The sequence below is a fragment of the Equus asinus genome, chromosome 1 (genome assembly GCF_041296235.1).
Source record: "Equus asinus isolate D_3611 breed Donkey chromosome 1, EquAss-T2T_v2, whole genome shotgun sequence".
NCBI classification, from domain to species: domain Eukaryota; kingdom Metazoa; phylum Chordata; class Mammalia; order Perissodactyla; family Equidae; genus Equus; species Equus asinus.
In genome coordinates, this window is record NC_091790.1 from 171,868,521 (window position 1) to 171,888,238 (window position 19,718).

Here is a 19,718-nt window from a genome sequence, read left to right on the forward strand (position 1 = left end):
ACTTTCCTTGCAGCTATAAAAATGTAATTCTGAGAAAGTTATTTTTTCAAGTAGCAACATTTTTTTTTATGTGAACGTTTTTTGGTAGAATTTTTCCTATCATGTAAAAATACTGACCTGCCTCCCTAAAAACCAGAATGCAGCACTAATGCAACTGAACCTTTCCTTAATGACTGAGGCCCTCATTAGGAACGTTCACTGTTTCACTGAGCTGAATTCACAGAGGTGTTGTTATGACGTGTTTATTTCCCTGTATCTCCCCTGTCTGTCAGCTGCCATTTCTTTTGCTGTCATTTTTTCTGACCTAATAGCTCCCTGAGCTAATCTCTTTTCCTCAAAGCCCCTGTGCCCTAAATTTTCTGTGAGCTAAAACAATAAAAAATAAAGTTTGTTTAGAAGTATATGTTCACACACACACAAAAAATGATTAGGATTTGAGAAAGTTGATGGCCATTGTGTTGGCACTATGTGAAGGTCATGAAGGTTATTTTAGGTATTTAAATGTTTAGGGTTATTTCCTAGTTTCTATGTCCTTTGCTTTGGGCTTGCTAAAGTCAGGCTTCTCCGTAAATGTTTTCCAGAAAAACTAACCTTGGTACAATCTGGGAATGAATGAATGAATATACCTTAAATCATTTAAAGCATTTAAATTCTTTTTTATACAAAGGAAACAATAAAATATTTTTGAGCATGAACCCTTAATGTATGTTTACTTATAAATTATATACATGTACTTTTGTATTAATATGTTATATATGTTAAAAATACTCAAATAGAAATTATAAACAACATAAAAACAAATATCAATGCTCATTCTAATATTTTCTTCCCACATTCCAGAGAATTGTCTTGTGCACTCCCTGGTACGCACGCACAATAACACACCCCACTTACACACCTCTGGTTTAGATACTACGTAAGAATATTGACTTTGACTTTAGCTAGGCAGATAAGCCTCTGTCCAAGTGAAAACTAATTTAGCTGCTTTTTAAGATATCAAATCAAATTTTTTTTTTTATCTCCAGAACCTAACATGTGGCCTAACATGTAGTTGGTGCACAATAAATGTTTGATGAATGTTAAATGAATGAATAATGGAGATTTAGTCCATAAGGATGCTTTATAAATTGTTTTAATGCATTCATTTTATTTGCTTAGCTCATGTCAGATCTCTTCCACAATGTGTTCACACATTATTATATCACCATTAGTGCGTACATCACTAGGCAAGAATGGTTGTAACGCACGTTGGGATTTCAGTGGCAGAGGACTTTGAGCCAGGGCTAGGGCATTTAATTCCAATTGGAAGGCTGGTCCCCAGGGAAGGTTTCCACCCATCCAGATTACTGGAGTATGAAACATGGCAAAATCTGGCCTAATAGACACCATAAGGTGATACCGAGGGGCATCTGGGACGGCGGAAGGGGCACCAGCAGTAGTAGTAACTAAATAATGGTAATTCTCAAAGACAGGCAGACAACAGTATACGACATTGGGAAGGATGTGGAGAAAGGGAAAGGGGCCAGAAAAGACATGTTTGAATTGACTTTCAGGGCATAGCCACGTCTAGCGTTTCTGCTCTTACACTACACCCTCACCCTGGGCACTCATAACCTCCTGGCCAGTAAAGCACCATCCATGTGCTTGTATTCCAGACGCCTATCCAGCAGCCTAGTGGATGGTTCCAATTAGCTGTCTCACAGGTCCCTCAGACACTACATCATCTAGGTGATTAACTCAGCAGCTTTCCCCACACCTGCTTCTCCTGAAGGTTTCCATCTCTGTAGGTGGTATTACCACCATCCACCTAGATGCAGAAACCTGGATGTCGCCCTTGATTCCTCTAGCTCCCTCATTCTTTACCTCTGTCTGCTTGGCTCCATTCCTGCATCCCTTACCTCCTAATTGGACCTCCTAGCTCCAGTCAGGGCCTCTAAATCATTTTACATGTTATACCAGAGTAGCTTTTATAAATAGAAATTTGGAAAATACATCCTCTTTGTTCAAAGTTGATAGGATCCCTGCTCTTCTCCAGCTTCATCCCTCATCACTCTCCCCTTACATTTGGTTGTCCTCATATATTGAACTTCTTTCAGTTCTTCAAAGATGCTAGGCTGCCCTCAAACCTCTGGGCTTCCACCCACACTGCTACTTCTGGCTGGAGCAATTTTTTCTTCTCTTTTATTTTCTCCTTCTGGTCTCAGCAGAGACAACTTTTTCCAGAAACTTTTCCCTGATTCCTAGACCAGATTACATCTCCCTGCTAGGTAGTATCATAGCATTCCACAACTTCCCTTGCCATCCCACTCAGTGACTCTTGTAAGTAGTTGTATGTCCATATTTCCTTCTAGACTGTGAGCTCCATAAGGGCAATGGCCACATTTATAATCTTCACTACTGCGTCCTCAGCACCCATGACAGTGTCCTCCACCTTCATACATATTTGTTGAAGAAAAGAATGAGAGGATGAGTGCACTGGAGTGCTCATCAGGAGCCAAGCCTAAGGGATTAGTCAGACAGACCGAACAAATACAGCAAGGCATGGGGTAAATGGGCAGCTTGGGGAACACTTAAGAGCCCATCCTATTTAAAATGGTGTATCTTATGCATTGGTGTCTTATGGGCTGGTATCCTGTGGACTTCTGGGTCCTCCCAGAGGGAAGACCTGAGTTTACTTACAGAAGCAGGATAGACTTGCAGTCAGACAGACTTGAGTTCTAAATCCAGGGGTGTAATCCTCGCAAGTTACTGATAGGGCTGATGTAAGAATTGATTGAGATAATTTGTATAAAGTTCATGGCATAGTTTACATGGTGTTGTGACATGACCCTTGTGATACAGTCATTATGCCATGCTCAGCGTTACCCATCAAAATACTTCTGCTCTATAATAATAATAACAGTTAATATTTTTGAGCACCTTCCCTCATAGATGACATTCTACCAAATACTATAGAATTATCTTATTTAATCCTCATGAGACCCTATGAATAGTTTCTCTTATTCTCACTTTATGAGGCAACCGAGGCTCAGAGAGAGGCTGATGAACTTGCCCAAAGTCACACAGCTGAACAAGATATAGCTTCTGAGCATCTCGATGATTCTACCACACAATCTTTCATTTGTTCCTAATATTTTTATTTCAACTTTATTTCTTCCCCATTAAAGAATAAGATGTTTAAATTTAATTCAAGGAGTGTTTACTGAATCACCTCCCATGTGTACAACATTAAGTACTGTGTGAAATTAAATTAACAGATATTTATCACTGACCGTAACTTTCTAGAAGAGTGTTGCAATTTCTTGATATTCATGGACTTTAACATCTCAGTGAGGGGATAAAAAAGGAAAAATAAAACGAGGCAAGGAAACATATAAGAAAAAGATAAAACAGAATCTTCCAGAACAGCCACTTTCTATGCCACTCCTTTGCAGATTATGCTGTAGTAGACAGCAACGCTTCTTAACTGTTTATTCTCTAATAGTAATTCAGTTACCATCAGAATCAATCTGCTTCCATCAGGCAGATTCCAAATGGTCCAGGCCCATAGACAAGGTTTTAGGAGTTAAGGCACCTTCATACACACAATTTCTGAAATCTCTAAATTTAAAAAAAAAGCATTTGTTAGTCATAGGTCACTGGGCAAAATGTCATTTGTCTTTTGGGGAGTATGGTCTGAATAACGGTCATCAGAAACTTCAAAGGCTGTGTTTTTCAGGTTTAACTGAAAGCAAGTTTCGTGGCACTGACTTATTAAAAGTAAGAAATGGATCTTCTCAGTCAATTGGAATCAATTCTAATCGGTTTTTGAAGAAATGAAATTCCTGGGATATTATCAATGATACACCCAGAAAGATGTATCCAGCGTACATTGTCTTCAATTTTTATAACATTGCTGTGATTCCTGTCTTGTCCTAAAGATTCAAAGAATGAGTTTGTTCTAGCTTTCTACAAATGAATTCTGCGTTCCGCTCATGATGAAACAGAGAGCAAAAGTGATCCGAATGTATTACTAAAGTACTTTATATCTGCAAATTACCTTATACTTGTTATTCTTGGCTCATCAGATTAAGCTACCATCAGAATGTCTCCTTTATAAATGGAGAGGTGATCAGCTTTCTACTTCTGGCCACAAGTTCATCTCACCACAGAAGCCATAGTTCCAGGCATTCAGCCTGCCATAGGCTGGGCTAGGCGGGGCTTGGTGCCCTGGGCCAGGCCATCCTCAAGGGTGTCAGACTTGCCTGCCTGGATGCCTCTAGTGGTTTGATGCAACTGCAACTGGTTTTACCAGAACCAGGATCCTGTCTGACCAAAATACACGAAGAACTGAAAAACAGAATAAAGGTAATTTTAATTTCAGAGATTAAACCCTCAGCTAGGGGTCAAGGTTTCAAAACCACCCATTCTCTATCCCACCAGGAAAGCTTGATATTTTTGTAATTTTTTCTTTTGCGTTGTCCACCCTAGAGGTTTCTACTTTTCTCTGGGCATTCCCAGAATTTCAGTTGGTCTGGGGCAGCACCGGGAAGAGGAGTTGGGAGAGGGGATGCAGTGACTCTCTGGTCGGGGGCACTGTCGGCCAGCCAAGGGCCAGCCACCTCTCTCCTCTGTGCCAGCCCCGGGAGGCCCCCCTCCGGCCTGCGCCAGCCCCGTCGGGCTTTGGCCTCCTGACCCAGACAGCTCGGGGCGTGAGGGAGCTCGCGGTGGAGCCGGGTCGCCGCCCCCAGCCTCGGGCCGCCCGCCAAGAGTTCGAGGCCTCCTGATCCGGATGTGATGAAAAGAAGCAACAGAGGGAGAAGTGTTTCAGGAGTGTAGGAGTGGCGGAGGGGGCAAGAGAGGCAGAGGCGGAAAAGTCCCCCTTGGAGGAGAGCTGGCCGGACTGAGCCGGCTGGAAAGAGGGGGCGGAGAGCGCGCAGCCGGCGGAGCGGCTGCCGCAATTGCGGCCACTGCGGTGTCGCCGAGGGAGGCGGGCAGGGACGCCCAGGGGCGGCCGCCGCCGTCAGGCCACCGGGGCGCGATCCGACTGCTGCCGGAGGCTCGCTAACTTTCCGGGGCGGAAGAGGAGGAGGAAGGGGCTTTGAGCGAGTTGGGGGGATGCCGAGGTAGGTGGTGGTCTCCCCGGCTGGGAAGAGGAGGGGTCTTATCCCCACCCCCGAGCTTCTCCCAAATCCAATCTCCCTTCCCCGCCTCCTCCCTCTTCAGTGCCCCTCTCCGACCCCGGGACTGTGCTGCTGTCAACTTGCTGGGTAACAGTTTTCCTCTCTGGTTTCAAATCAAAACTTCCCCGGGGTGGGGTTTGGGGGAGGGAAGCGGAGGGGGAGGGAATGTCCCGCAGGGGTGGTGTGCTCTTCTCTGAAAACACTTTTTTTTTTCCGCCAGAAGCAGTCAGTTCCCTGCACCCAACACCTCACAGCCCTTCCTGCGTCCGCCCCGCAGGGCGGCGAGCTAGGCGGCAGCGCGGTGGAGCGGCCCATGTCCGGCGCCGGCGAAGCCCTGGCTCCCGGGCCCGCGGGGCCGCAGCGCGCGGCCGAGGCGGGCGGCGGCCGGCGGGGCAGCCCGGGCCAGGGTGAGTGCGCGCTTGCAAGTTGCAAGCTTCTTTGTCATTGTTGCATTGTAGAATTTGTTCACACATTTACTGATTGGGGTGGCGTTGGGGAATCTGGTGTCGTGAGAACAGATTCCTACCTTGTAGTAGTGAACTTCTGCATAGTTAGCTTTACTCGAGCAAGTTCTCCAGGATTCCTGCCCTAGATCAACAACCGGATAAGAGGGCGGGATCCGCTGGTCCCTCCACTCCCCCTTCCTTTGGCTGCCGAGAAACAGGATGACAGGATTGCTTTTCTTAAGTCTGTGCATTTCGGGGCCTAAGACTCCAAGGTGCGGGATCTAAAGCCCTTGTCCCCGACGTCTCTTTAGTTCTTGTGTCTTCACCAGCTCCAGGACTGCCGCTGCTCTCTGAACAAGCGTGCGCTCTCGGTTCATCTTTCTGTTTGTCGTGGGCTACTCTGCAGCTAACTTGGTTGATAATCCAGGTTTCTATGACCAGTTGCTTTGGAATGGCTGATTCATTCGTTTACAATAACTGTTTTGTTTTGAAATAAACATGCTTTAAAAGAAACACTTTCCAAGAATGAATTAGCTCCTTTGTATTCTTCCAAAGTGTAAACACATACAGCCTGTAAAGAAAATACTCTTGTTTCTGAGAAACTTCCATAACAAGCTATAAACAACAGATCGTATCTTTCTCCTCTTGAAGGTCACCTACTTCAGGTTTTCACTGGTGACAGAGAGCAAGGGCCTTCCTCTTCTGATGCCTTTTCCTCTAGGGGCCATTCTGATTTAGAGTTCTCACATTGATATAAACGAAATAATTTCCCTGGGCTCAAAAACCTACTTTATACTCTTGATTTTAAGCATATCTGATAGCCTTTTTTCCCCTTTAACAATACTGTAGTGAGTATCTTGGGATTCTTTTTTTTTTTTTTAAGGCAGCAGGAAGTGCAAAAGAAATAGTCAATGTTGAACCCACAATAGGTAAAAGCAGAAAACATCCATGGCTAAATTAAAATGTTCTGGCATTCAGGGCTGTTAAATTGAATTATGTTTATCATTGTGTTTTGCTCCTAAACAGTGAGTCATTTTTTTCTAAACAGAGAAAATCAGAAAATCAGAGCTAGAATGTAAAACATATGTTTTCCCAGAAGCTGCCCCTGTTCTGCACACTGGATTGGCAACACAATCATTTTCCTGTAGTTAGGCCTGCCCTCAGTAATCATATCGCTCATCGATGGGCTCTTTATGTTCGCACTTGAGCTAATCACTATTGTTAAACAATGCTTATGTCAAAAATCAACATCAAACGCACTAGAAAAACGATTGATTTGGAAATAGTTGATGTCTACAATTTCCAACTTTAATAATATGCATTTTTAAAGTCAACTAGAAGAACTTACAGTGCTACTTAATGCACCTGTGCAGATGGGGTGCTGTAGGGTATCACATGATCTGACTTTAAGAAGCGGGCATCCAGAATGGTCTGAAGTGGAATGTTGACTGCATACAACACACCTGTTAATAGTGTGTAAACTCTTGGGTTCTGTTTTACCTGAAAATTGGCTTAGCCTTAGCAACATAGTTACATATTGCATTTTTATTAGTTTAACTTTGACTCACAACATCCTTTAAATAGGCATCAATTTAATTGTAAGTGTAATATAAAGTTGGTTTTTAAAAAAAAGAAAATCCATTGAATCTTGTTAAAATACTATGTCTCAAACAGGCAGATTTCATAAGGTTTATTGAAAGAAAACAACTTTTGGAGTGAGTGGGTGGGGGAAAGGCTTCAAGAGGTAGCTGCTCATGGTTGGGTTGGTTTTCTTGGTAAAGACATTAGTGAAGAAGCTTTGCTTTACTCTTAAGCTTCTTCCTTGAGTTCTTTTATCCTTTTCCTTCTGTCCTTGGATTCTTTGTCATCTTTTCAGAATAGTTCTCTGGTAAGATGTGACTGCCTAGTTAACTGAAACAATTTAAAAATTTTATATATTAAAATCAGTGAGAAAAATGGAATATTTTATGAAAGTTAACAGAAAATACCTTTTTATGAAGAGGAAGGAGAAGGTCAAGTCTTCCTCTGCAAACAAAGTTAAATATGTATGTGTGTGTGTATATATATGCATGTCCATGAAGACGTATGATGTACCCTATACATAGATTACTATGTTGTAATGAGCTATCTATACTGCTAACCAAAGGCATAGAACGTTCAAGTTGAAAGTCATTGTAGGGGGTCTCGAGTCTGAACTCCCCATCAACTCTAGAATTCCTTTCTACATTCTTTTAGGTGATTGGTTAGAAACCTCCAGTGTAGCGCATTCTGCTTATCAGCATTCAGTTACAAAGGTTTTCCTTATTGAGTGCATAGCTCTGTTTCTTTAAAACTTCTACCCTTTTGCTGTGATTCTGCCAGCAAAATTCTATTCCTTTAAAAGCATTAAAAATCTTCTCTATGTATTTTGAAAGTTGTTACAGAGCAAGGACATAAGTTCTTGTGCTCCAGGCTGTAAGAGGGAACCAGGATGGGTATCAGAAGATGAAGAGCAGTGGGGGTGGTGGGCTGCTGGAGAGCTCACGGGCCGGAAGGCAGCCCTGCTCAGTTCCAGCTCATTGTTGCCATTTGGGCTAATATCTTCCAGTATTTCAAGAGATACTGGAAATATGTATTTTTATGTATCATCTCTCCCCTTTTAAAAGTTGGCAACTAATTAAATATAATTCTTGTCCAGGCCAAACAAAACAACCACACCTGCAGGCTGGAAATGGCCTCTAAGCAGCTGATTTGTGATCTCTGTTATTGAAAATAGAAAGTAAACACGCAATTTAAAACAGTTCCCCGATTTATGACTAACTTCTGAAAGATTGATTTGATTTATCTTCTCATGCAAAGTACCTGTTTGTGTCTTAACAGGTGAAGGACAATTTGAGCCAAACTTAGTTTGCTTTTGAGAGAGAATGGTTGTATACATGGTTCATCTAATTGTCATTTTTCAGTTTTTTGGATTAAGCATCTTAAAATTCATTGTGTTGTCAACACTGCAAATGTAGGTATTTGCTTTTTTGTGCAGCAGTTGCGAGAATCCATATAGTTGAAAGAGCCTTTTAGCTAAATGCTTCATTTATAAATTTGCAACTTGTAACTAAAAGGATCTTTAGAAAATTTAGTCCAACTGGCTTAGTTTTTAGAAAGGACATCCAAAGAATTGAAGTGACTTGCCCAAGGTCTCATACACGGTCAGTAGAAATCAGGGTGAAAGCACAAATTGTAAAATACATGTCATTGTGATAAATGTGATTGAAGCAGAGAATCAGTACAACTTTTTCCTACGGATGGATAATTGAAGATAATAGGCTTTGGATACTGTGAATCACTTGAGCCTGTGTCCCTGCCTCTCCTCCCCCCACCCCACCCCCAGCCGCCATTGTATTTGCCAAGACTTAGACTGTTGGACTGTTAAGTGCTAGAATATACTTTAATGTGATAATGTGTGATTTAATGCACTCTTCTCTCTGGGGAGAGTCCTCTGAGACTATTAGGCGGACTTTTCATAGCAGGATGCAAAATGCCAGTGAAGTTAATTAAAAATAATTTAAAATAGAAACGAGGGAGAAAATCTCCAAGTTGAAATTACATAAGAAGAGCTTTGACTTAGAAGCTTAGCTGAGTTGTCAGGAGTTTATAGTGACTAATCAGATTTCCTATATGGGAAGCCTGTTTATTTCAATTTATATAATGTATGCTTGTAATATCCATGTTCTTTTACTTTTAGCATATTGTTTTATCCTTTTGATTAAGGATGCCATTTCTCAAAGTTTGTCATCTTTGGACGGCTGCTATCTCTGGTTCTCAATCGGGGATGATTGCGCCCTCCAGGAGACACTTGGCAACATGTGGAGACACGTTTGGTGGTCATAACAGGGAGTGGGCTGGGTGCTCCTGGCATCTAGTGGGTAGAGGCCAGCCACCAGGGTAATGCTAAACATCTTACAATGCCCAGGACAGGACAACCCCTCACAACGAAGGATTCTCTGGCCCAGAATGTCAGTACTGTTGAGACCTATCCTAATCTCTCCAGGCAACTGGCATTTTGGCTCCTCTCCAGACCGGAAGAATCAGAATCTCCGGGTATAAGACTCAAGAATCTGCATTTTTAACAAGCTCCAGGTGCTCTTTATCTCTAGTTGAGAATCATTGTTTTAGAGGCTTTTATCTGTAGAAAGACATGTTACATTGATAGATTTTTAAAAATATTTTCTTTTGTTTTAGTAGGAAGCTTTAAAAAAGTCCCTTTTTCGAGTGCCAAACTTTAAATCATATCACTCCATGCATACTGTCTTAAAGGTGCTCTCCAAAATTTTTATCGTATACCTCATTTCATAAAAATAGACCTGAATATTCATTCTCAAAAAATTTCTTTTCAAAATTTTATGTACTGTAATACAAATACATTGTGAACCTTAGACAAGAAATGCATAAATAAAAATTTCAAAGGATGAGATAAAAGTAAGTAACTTTCTTCCACCACCTCAGTAGATATTCTGGTCCTACTGCCCCACACTGTTCTTTGGAGATCCCAGCATTGTGGAATAATAAGGAAAAAAGCCCCAAATTTGCACATGAGTTTTGTTCATTTGTAAGTTGGGTTTTTGGAACTTGGATTATCCTTTCTCATAGGAACAGAGTGACAAATTATATTTAGTTCTATAATAAGTCTTAGAAGATTGTTGGAATTAAACTTTATTAAATTTCATATATTTACAAGGATAAATCATAGAGAACGTGCTATTATAATTCTGGCAGCCAAAAATAAATAACCAAGAACAAAATTAAATTGAATCGAAACTGGTTTGAAACACTTTTGAATACAGGTGTTTGAGAAAGGACAGCCTTCATGAGGAAACTAGAAGGAGACTTGTCTAGCCTTGGAAGAGGATTTGGGGGCATTGTCAAGCAACTTAGAACTTAGATTCTCAATTCTTCATTTTATAAGTTTAGCTATAGAAGTGCAGGGCTTATCAACTAGGCACATTCATTTCCTTTTGCTAAGAAAAAAAATCAAAGGAGTAAGAGAAGGATGTAACTGGGAAAAACTAAGAATGAGGGAGGAAGGTAGTGGTTAAAGATACATCTATAAATTTAAGACAGCACTTGGAGAGGTTGAACTGTTTGAGCTGGGAACTGTGAAGACCTTCTAAGGGCTAGCGTGGTAGGAGCTGAGCTGGCAGTGGGCATGTTAAGGAAATGGATGATGGGACAAAATCTTGAGTTAGGTGGGCAGCACTGCCGACCTTGAAGTAGCCCTAATACATATTTGGAATAAGCAATTTGGTACATGAAGGGCTTGATTACTATCCAGAACAAGTGTGAGGGCAGCAAATGGTGATGAAAAGGAAGAGTTTTGGGGTCAGGATGGAGGATGGGAATAGGGAAAGCATTTATATGTCTATGTTTGTAATTCAGGGCACTGGTATAGAGGTTTAATTTTATTGTTGATTTTCATCTCTGCTATAGCTTTTTGTTTCTCTTCACATTGTTCCTCCCTTGCTTGGATGCTCTATAAAAGTTCAATCATGCATATATATATTGAGCCTTGTTATTTTACAAGTACAGAGAGAAGTAGACTGATGAATGAAATCTGGGGCTTGTAGGATGTTGGGGGAAACACATACATTTATACTTACCTATAATGCAAGGTAGGCTGACAGGTGCTATAATAGAGGCACAAAGAAAGTGTGATGGCAGAACATGGGAGAGAGAAAGCATCTCCAGCCGGGGCATTTGGGAAAACCTCAAGGAAAACTTTTGATTGGAGTTGGACCAAGAAGCATGGTGATAGAACTCATCTCAGTGGAGATGGGTGGTGGAAAGCAAGGCTTGAAGGAGATTATTACAGAATGTTGAGTGCCTCACTAAGACGGTTGTATGGGCTGTATGAGGGAGCAGAGAAAGTTATTTTGAGGATGGCCCTGATTCTCCTGCTGAGGAGTTTGTATATCCTTTCTGTAGCCAGTGGTAAGCTATTGAAAGTTCTTGAGAAGAGGAAGAACAGGGCCAGATTGGCATTTTTAGGAAAATAAATCTGCTGGTAGTTCAAAGGATGATTTTGGAGGGAGGGGTAAGTGATTATCCAGGAGTCTATTACAATAGCCTGACTAAAGATTGGATAGCACTGGTGGGAGTAGAATTGAGAAAATAGATTTAAGAACAATAGTACAAGTCAGATAGAGCTTTGCCTAGCTGTAAGAGCCCATTGAAGGCATCGATTTTTACTTATTCATCTTTGAATCTCTTAAAACCAAGGACAGTGTCCAGATTTTGTTGAATTGATATGGTTGGGTAAAATATTTAATATGGGAGATGATGGAAAGGTAGAAATTTAAGGTCATCCATGGGTTTGCTTTTTAGCCTAAGTAGAAACACAGGAGGAGCTGTTGAGTCTTCTTTTGATCCTGCTGGTTCTGTGGAACTTATTCCCAGCCATGATAGCCAGTCAGCCACTGAAAAAGAGAATTTGTAAGTAGGTCAGTGGTGAGAGTCAGGCTCACAGACTGAGGAAGATGATGGATGGGCATGAGAGAGAGAGAGAAGACTGAGGACCAGATTGGGGGAATGACCACACATTAGGGAGGAGAAGGAAAAGAATACAGAAAAAGAGTCCATAAGCATTGGTCACAGAAGTGTTAGATGCTTAGTGGTCATGGAAGATGAGAAGAGTCGTGGTTTGTTAAGGGAGAAACAAAACACGTAGAGAGCTTCTTTTTGATGGGTGGGTTTTGAGCATGCTCACCGCACACAATGAAAGAAAGCAGGGAGGGGGTAGAGAGAGATGGAAGATGAAAGGGCATGGGGTGGAGCAGTGGTACACTGGATGTTTGAAAGAGTGAAATTCTGGGAAGGAATGGGATGAAGAGACCAGTCTTAGGAAAGTTAGGAATGTTCCCCTTTGAGATGAGAATGGGAGAAAAGGATGAGTAATAATCTAGAGAAAATTTGATGTGAAAAAGAGATTATTGAAGGCCTAGATATTCTCAGCAAAGTAGATGGTAACATCTGCTGGGAGCAAGGCAGGTTAGAATGAGTCAAGAAATTTGAGAAGTGTGGAAAAGATTTGGAAGAATGAAGAATTCAAGAGGGAGTCAATCTGGGGCAAACAAAAGGGCTGCACGTAACACTGAGGGCTTAACAAAGAATGAATGGCATGAAGTTTTAGTGGACACGGTCAGCCTGGTTGATTGCCTTTCTCAGCAAGGAGCATATGGGAGCTTGGGAACAGAAGCAGATCGAATGGACTTTTGGAATTAGCATAGGGTTGGAGGTTGGCAGGGTGGAAGCAGTTGGGGGCATGAGGGAAGAGGATCACCCATGTGTGGGAAGAGTGTGTTTGTACTAACTGATCTTGTGTTCCAGGCTGTGTGGGGAGCCAGAGAGACCAGAAGTGCAATTGGCAGGCTAAGATTTCTCGCCAGCAAGAATCATGCCTGTTGGCTTTGTTTGGTCAGTTCACATACAAGGATTTTTAATACAGTAGTGCATCACTTAATGATGGGGATGCGTTCTGAGGAATGCATCATTAGGCGATTCCATAATTGTGTGAATGTCTTAGAGTGTACTTACACCACCCTAGATGGTGTAGCCCACCACACACCTGGGCTATATGGTGCTAACCTTATGGGACCACTGTCTTTGACTGAAACGTTATGTGGCACACGGCTGAATATATATTTGAGTGACCTTAACTGTGCTACTGGAGAAGCTGTGGAATTTTTGGGTGTGGAAGGGCCTTTCCTGTTTCTTTGAACTTTATTTCCTGGATCTTGTTGAGGTGACTTCATGGAAAGGTCTAATAACAGTGTGCAATTTATTTTACCAGCATTATATTTTTGTAATAAAAGATTTTAGGAAAATAAACATAAATTGACACAATCTGAAATTATTCCATTTGCAAATGGAAAATTAGTTAGAAGAACAACAGCAAACAAAAGAGGGAAACAATCCAACCAAATTGTCTTTCCGAGATAATGTAATTATTCTCCTGTTAGAGGCAGGGGATGTGATTTTTATGTTTCTATTTCTAAAAGTCTTTGTTCAGTTTTTTTTTTTAAGGAAAGACTGATTCTGCACTGGCTAGATTCTGGATGTTTGGATAGTTTAACTTTGGTGGTTCATTGGAGCAGGTTAAAGATGCTGCAGCCCTTCCTCTATGTTAATCAGTCGTGTGTTTGTGCACCAGTATTTTGGATGCTTCCTTCTCTCTCTGTTTCCTTCTCTTTCTTTCCCTGTCTCTTTCTTCATCTCTCTCTTTCTTCCCCATCTTCCCCCACTTGCCATTAACACTTTACTGAAGTTACTTAACTTTTCATATCTTCTTTTTACATTACTGTACATATCCTGAAGGAGGAAAGTTTTTAACCATAAATTTTTGAAATCGAGCTATATTTTATAGATTGTAATTCTAAGCATTTAGGGTTCACTAAGAAGGAACTATGAAAGGAGTTATTTTAACATTAATTTCGTTTGTGGTTTCTACTTGCAGTCTACTTCTGTTTTCAGATTCACACCCACATGATCTGAAGATGATTCATATACATGTGCTTTTATTCGTGATTTTTTTGTAGTTTCAGGAATAAAGTCTGAAATTAATTTTCATACTAGCACATATATTTTGTTATTGACACATTGGAAGAGGAAACCTGCCAACAAATACGTGTTGTGTGCCTACTATGTACAAAGTCGTGTGAAGATTAAAAATGTATAATACGTAGTTTTGCCCACAAGGAATTTGTAAACTGAGTGAGAGAGAGGATGAGATATAAATGTGTGCCAAATTAAATTGTAATCCCTTGTTTAAATGTGAATTCAAGATTACAGCAAGAACCATGTGACAGATTAGTTCATGGCCCGTTGCCAGCTGAGTGGTAAGTTCTGGGGCATACAAATTTAGAGGTTGAGGGAGAATCTCAGGATGGCAAGAAGAAGATGAGTTTGTCTGGATTCGGCTGCTAGTGACCCCAGCTGAAGAATACACAGCTTGTAGATCTTTTTGGTTTGGATTATGCAGAGTTGAGCACTAAAAATAAGGCAACTTGTGGTTGAGCAGGTGACAGGCCCTCTGAAAGCAGGTGGCAGAGTACAAAGGAACCAGGTTCCTCTCCTCTCTTTTTCTACTCCAAAGTGTAGTCCTACTATTTTTCATGGCACATCAGCCCTTGATCCTTTGGATCTCTATGAATGTAGACCTACTCTACTCTTATTTCTTCCATCACCCAAGAAACACACAGGATCTTTAGTAAGATTTTTCTGAGAGGTTTTACTCTTCATTTCTCACTGAGTTACGAGATGAACTTAGGGAGAGTGGGAAAGGTGTAGGAGTTTACAACATTAAAATAGGCACAATGTTAAAATAACTATATCTGTTTTTCATCAATATGCAAAGTGAATTTAATTCTTACTTGAGCTAAGGAGAAACTTAGTCTTTGTGTTAGGAAAGTGTGTCTGGTTAGAGAAGAAAAAGATTGGAGGCACTGGTAGTGGGCGTGGAAAAGAAAATGTAGATTTGAGAGAAATTGGGAAGTTGTAACTAACAGTTTCTGGTAATTGATTATGTTCAAGCAGAGGAAATAACGGGAAAATAGAGAGTTGAAAAATGTTTCTGTAAGTACCATTCACCAAGATATGGACCACAGTTGAAAAACAGGTGGAGATAGATGCAAAATGGTGATGAATTTTAGGAAATGTTGAGTTTGAGTTGCTAAGATCTATTTAGAGTTGAAACTTCAAATCTATAGGTCAGGACAGGGGTCAAAGGTAGGGTAATGGATTTACACATTATTCTCCAGGTGATGACTCAAACTGTGAAACTTAATGCGATTGCAACGATTGTAGAGCCAGAATGGTTTGATGGTCTTAAATGAGAATCCAAAGAAAGCAGTCTCCCAAAGAGATGGTCCAGAAGGCAAGAGGCTGGGTTAGTTAATTAGATGAGAGGCTCCTGGTTTTAGCCTTCAGGAGAATTATCAGAGAGGACACATCCCCTAACTTCTAATCATTCTGAAGTCCAAGAAATCAATTTCAATATACTTCTCATTCTCATATCACTATCTTATTTGTGGCCTCACTACTATTTGAAATGCTCTTCTCCATCCTCTCTCACTTATTTACTTCAAGGTCAGACTCAAATCACAGCTTTGAAATGACTTTATAGGTTAAAGAATCCCCTTTGGTTCACTTTTCATTTCCATTGACCTGCATTCTTGCAATAGTGCCCAATATGGGTTTATTCCTTAACCAGAGAGCTTTGGAAAGAGTGTTCTTAATGAAGTCACTTGATATAACAGAGATAACAGGAAAGTTTTTAAAACTGTGGCACTTATAACAGTGATCATGCTAAAAGATTACAAATGGTGTATATTGCCATTTTAAAAGAGGAGAAGATGGTGGAGTCCTCAATTCCTTTTGTAATAGAGCTAATCAACTGCTAAGTAAGGGAACTGCTATAGATACGGCGTCTCTGGATTTCAGCAATCAGTCAGACAAGCTCTTTCATGATAGCTTTCTAGAAAAGAGCAAGAAGTCTCTTGTGCACTACGAGTGAATAGAATGTGAAGGCTCTGAAAAACCACTGAATGAAGTGAGGGCGTTAGCACAGAGATGATAAAGACAGAAGAACATGAGATATTTTCTAATACGAGACTGTCACACGGAGGGAAGATCAGACTTTGTTGATTGCAAAGAGCGAAATATGATGAATTAGTGAAAACTAAAGGGAAGTAGGTTTCAGAGAGTTGTGATGGAAGTCTTTGAATAATTAAGCAGTCCCAAACTGGAGTAAACTGTCTTCTGAGGCTGTTTCCCTGTCCCTGAAGGTATTCATGCCTGCTCTCCTTGGCGTATTCTTGAGATGTTGGGTGGTGAATGTTTTCATCTGAATTCATGTTATCAGGTTGGCCTAAGGGACCTCTATGAGCCAAGGAATGTTCGGCTTGTTGGTAGAAAGAATACACTTGAACCTGTAGAATTTGAGGAGGCAGGAGTTTGCTATGTCTTAGGGTCAGTCATCCTGAAAATATATTTTTAGGATAAAGAACTTTAGATGGAAAAGTACAGGAGATTGAGATGACTGAGATAATGTGTCCTGATACCCATATCAGCTTGCTGTCATCTACTACATGTTTTGAAGTGAAGTGAAATGTGCCTAATTTCTACTTTCTCCTCACTTATTTAGAGCCCTGATTTGAGATATTATTTGAACTATTGCTGCATTTTGTGCCTATTCATTTGCATATCCATATTCAATTGCATTTCAATTATTTTCCAAGTTGCTGTGTGTATAACTCACTCTTCTCTACTCACTCCCGACTTGTACACTAGTTGTCAGTCATTTTTTTTTCATTCCTTTGAATCTAAACACACCATAAGCTTCTAAATACACAAGAAGCCCTTTGAAGGAATGCATTTTAGATTTTGCTCAGAAGTCTTATTATTTTTCCAAATATTGGTAGTAACAATTGGTTGTTTAAATTGATTTAAGCATTTAATTTATTCAGCAAACATTTATAGTATATGTGTGATTATATAATAACTTTCTTGTATTTATAAAATTATGAAATTTTATGCATATGTTCATTCATCTGTTAAAAATGCTTTGATTATCTTAATATGCTTTTTTGAACAATGAGATGTTAATCCGTTTTAGAATGTTAGGCAAGGCAGGTAAGTTTTGCAATGTTTCTTAAAGGTCATTAGGCTTGAGAAATTTTTTTTTTTTGGATCAGTGAAGGAGTAAAATTCCAGAGCCTCCGGTCTTCCTGAAAGCTGCCTTATCTTGGGATTTTTAAAGGTTACATTTGGGAAGCATTTGTAGATTTCCACATTGTTCTGAGCCTCTGGGAAATACAGACCGAAAGTTTTTGCTTTTCCCGGAGATTTTAGTCTCAGATTACTTGAGATTTCATAAACCAGCATATACTTAGATCATCTGAAATAATGCTGGTATTTAAAGTGGAAGAGTAAGAATGAAATTGCTTAAATCTGTTTTGTTTACAGATAAAGGAGGTATGAATATAGATTGCATAGTGGTAAGAACATACATGCTATGTAGATTATAAATGATCTGCCAGAAAAACCATCATCAAATATTTAATTGAAGTAGATGAGATCTAACAAGCAAAAGTCCCAAAACTGAGCACAAAGAAATCTACTTATACTCCTTTCTGTAAGAAATAGGTATATTTTACACTGATTAAGTTTTATGAGATTTTATAAGATAATCTGCTAAGTACCATTATTTATATTAGTCTTTCATGAAGTAAGCAAATAAAATATGGATGAGTAGAAAATGTATCTGGTGGTTAGTTTGGGCATTTACACATTCTTCTGCCTAGTGCAGCAGAATATTTGAGGTAGCTTATAAGAGTATATTTTTAAAAATGATTAAAACAGAATAATGGAAAATATAGGTAGTCTAGGCGTTCCAGACCTGGGGGGGAAATCAAAATGTGCAGATAAAGACTGTAGGGTCAAACCCACTTTTCAGTTTTGTCTGTAAATTTGAGTCAAAAAGAAAACATTTTCTTTAATATGATTTTCATTGTCCATAAGAAAAAAATAACGTACATCTTCACAGAAAAAGCAATAGCTTTCCTTATACTCAGTCTAGAAACAGCTTTCTTGCATGGTCTTTCACATAGGGATTACTGAATAGACACTGCCCGTAACAGCCTCCCTATGATAAGTTTATAGCAGGTTTTTAGGCATGGAACCTAGTTCTAGGCATGATTCCATTTATTTCCACATCTCCTTTATGAGGTAGGTACTGTTGCTATTCTCATTTTAAAGATGAAGAATCTGACAAAGATTAATTAACTTGCCCAGGATTCACATTTTTAATGGACCCAGGCACTCTGATTTCAGATCCTGTTCTCTTAGTCATTTCTCTAGTGCAAAGCGCAATGTAGGGATAGTATTTCTGTCCCCGAGAACCTATTGAGAGTCTTTTTATTCATCAGGAAGGAGTCAGATATCTGTACTTTTAGATGACAATATTGTCCCTATTTCTTGGAAAACAGTGGCATGTAGAGAACTTTATACGTTTAGAAGTTCATTGGTAACTTTGACAAACTCATTTCATCCTCATGCAACATCATTAGATTCTTCTGTTATTATTTGCTAAAGCATTTAGCTATTGAGAGAATATATTTGCTTGACTACAACTGATGGAAGGAATATCCTCTTTAATAGTTTGAACTCTTGTCTTATAGAAAAATTTAAGCTTACTATTTCTACCTACAATGGCAAGACCTAGGACTGGTTACAGATTACCTGACGGAAGATTTATGTTCAAAATAAAGAATAACTTACTAATGAATCAGACTGAATAACTTACTAATGAATCAAGCATAGAATTTCTTTATGAGATGTACCATTCCTTGGAATTTTGGGGAAGGTCTGAGTATTGCAGTGGGGTTTTCTACACAGGGTGGAATATGAAGTTAGCTGCAAGATCCTTTCCAACTTTGAATTTGAACATCCTATTTCCAACTGAATATCTGTGTCTCAGACTCACTCTGTATTCCCATCAGTAAAATTGAGCTAACATTTTCTTCCTTACTAAATTGTTGATAGTTCTGAAGATGAAGTAAATATCATATATTGAAGTCCTTTGAAAATTGCTAATACTGTAATTTCAAAAATTCATTAATTATTTCAACAAAAGGAAGTATTTAATTTTTTATTTTTACTTATTTAACAACCACATCCCAGCTGAGTGGCTGTTAAATGGAATATATAATACTTTACATATATTATTACCCAATTTACTTGTTTTTAATACTCTTAGATTTTTCTCTTGTTGATCACCATTCAATTATTTTATTCCCCATCTCTCTGAAACAAGTAAAACTCTCAAAGGTTTAAATTTGGATAAAATTTTAAATTTTAAATTTGGATAACTAAGTAAAATATTATAGAATTTTAAATTAAATGGAAATTCTGTTGACCTGAATCTTTCTCATTCTCCTTCAGCAGGAATAATTGAGATTGGAGAGAATTTGCTTCTCACCGTTCATTCCCTTCTTTAGAAAAATATTTGAAAAATAAAGAGTATTGATCCTGTAAGGTAGATGGTCATTTCTGAAGAGAATATAATGTATTTAGATTGATCACT

General features: G+C 39.6%; 1 protein-coding gene across 3 annotated transcripts in view; it reads left to right on the forward strand.

Moving 5' to 3' along the window:
• The first annotated feature begins 4,325 nt into the window (after nt 1-4,325).
• MDFIC (MyoD family inhibitor domain containing) overlaps nt 4,326-19,718 on the forward strand; it is an 89,113-nt gene continuing 73,720 nt past the window's right edge. Inside the window, exons 1-2 of one of the 3 annotated variants that reach the window (XM_044763951.2) lie at nt 4,326-4,347; nt 5,383-5,569. In XM_044763951.2, coding sequence (XP_044619886.2) covers nt 5,476-5,569 — 94 coding nt within the window. In that variant the 5' untranslated portion in view covers nt 4,326-4,347; nt 5,383-5,475. Of the gene's footprint in view, nt 4,348-4,788; nt 5,106-5,382; nt 5,570-19,718 lie in introns of those variants that run through there. The other 2 variants (XM_044764000.2, XM_044764036.2) reach the window with 2 other exon arrangements.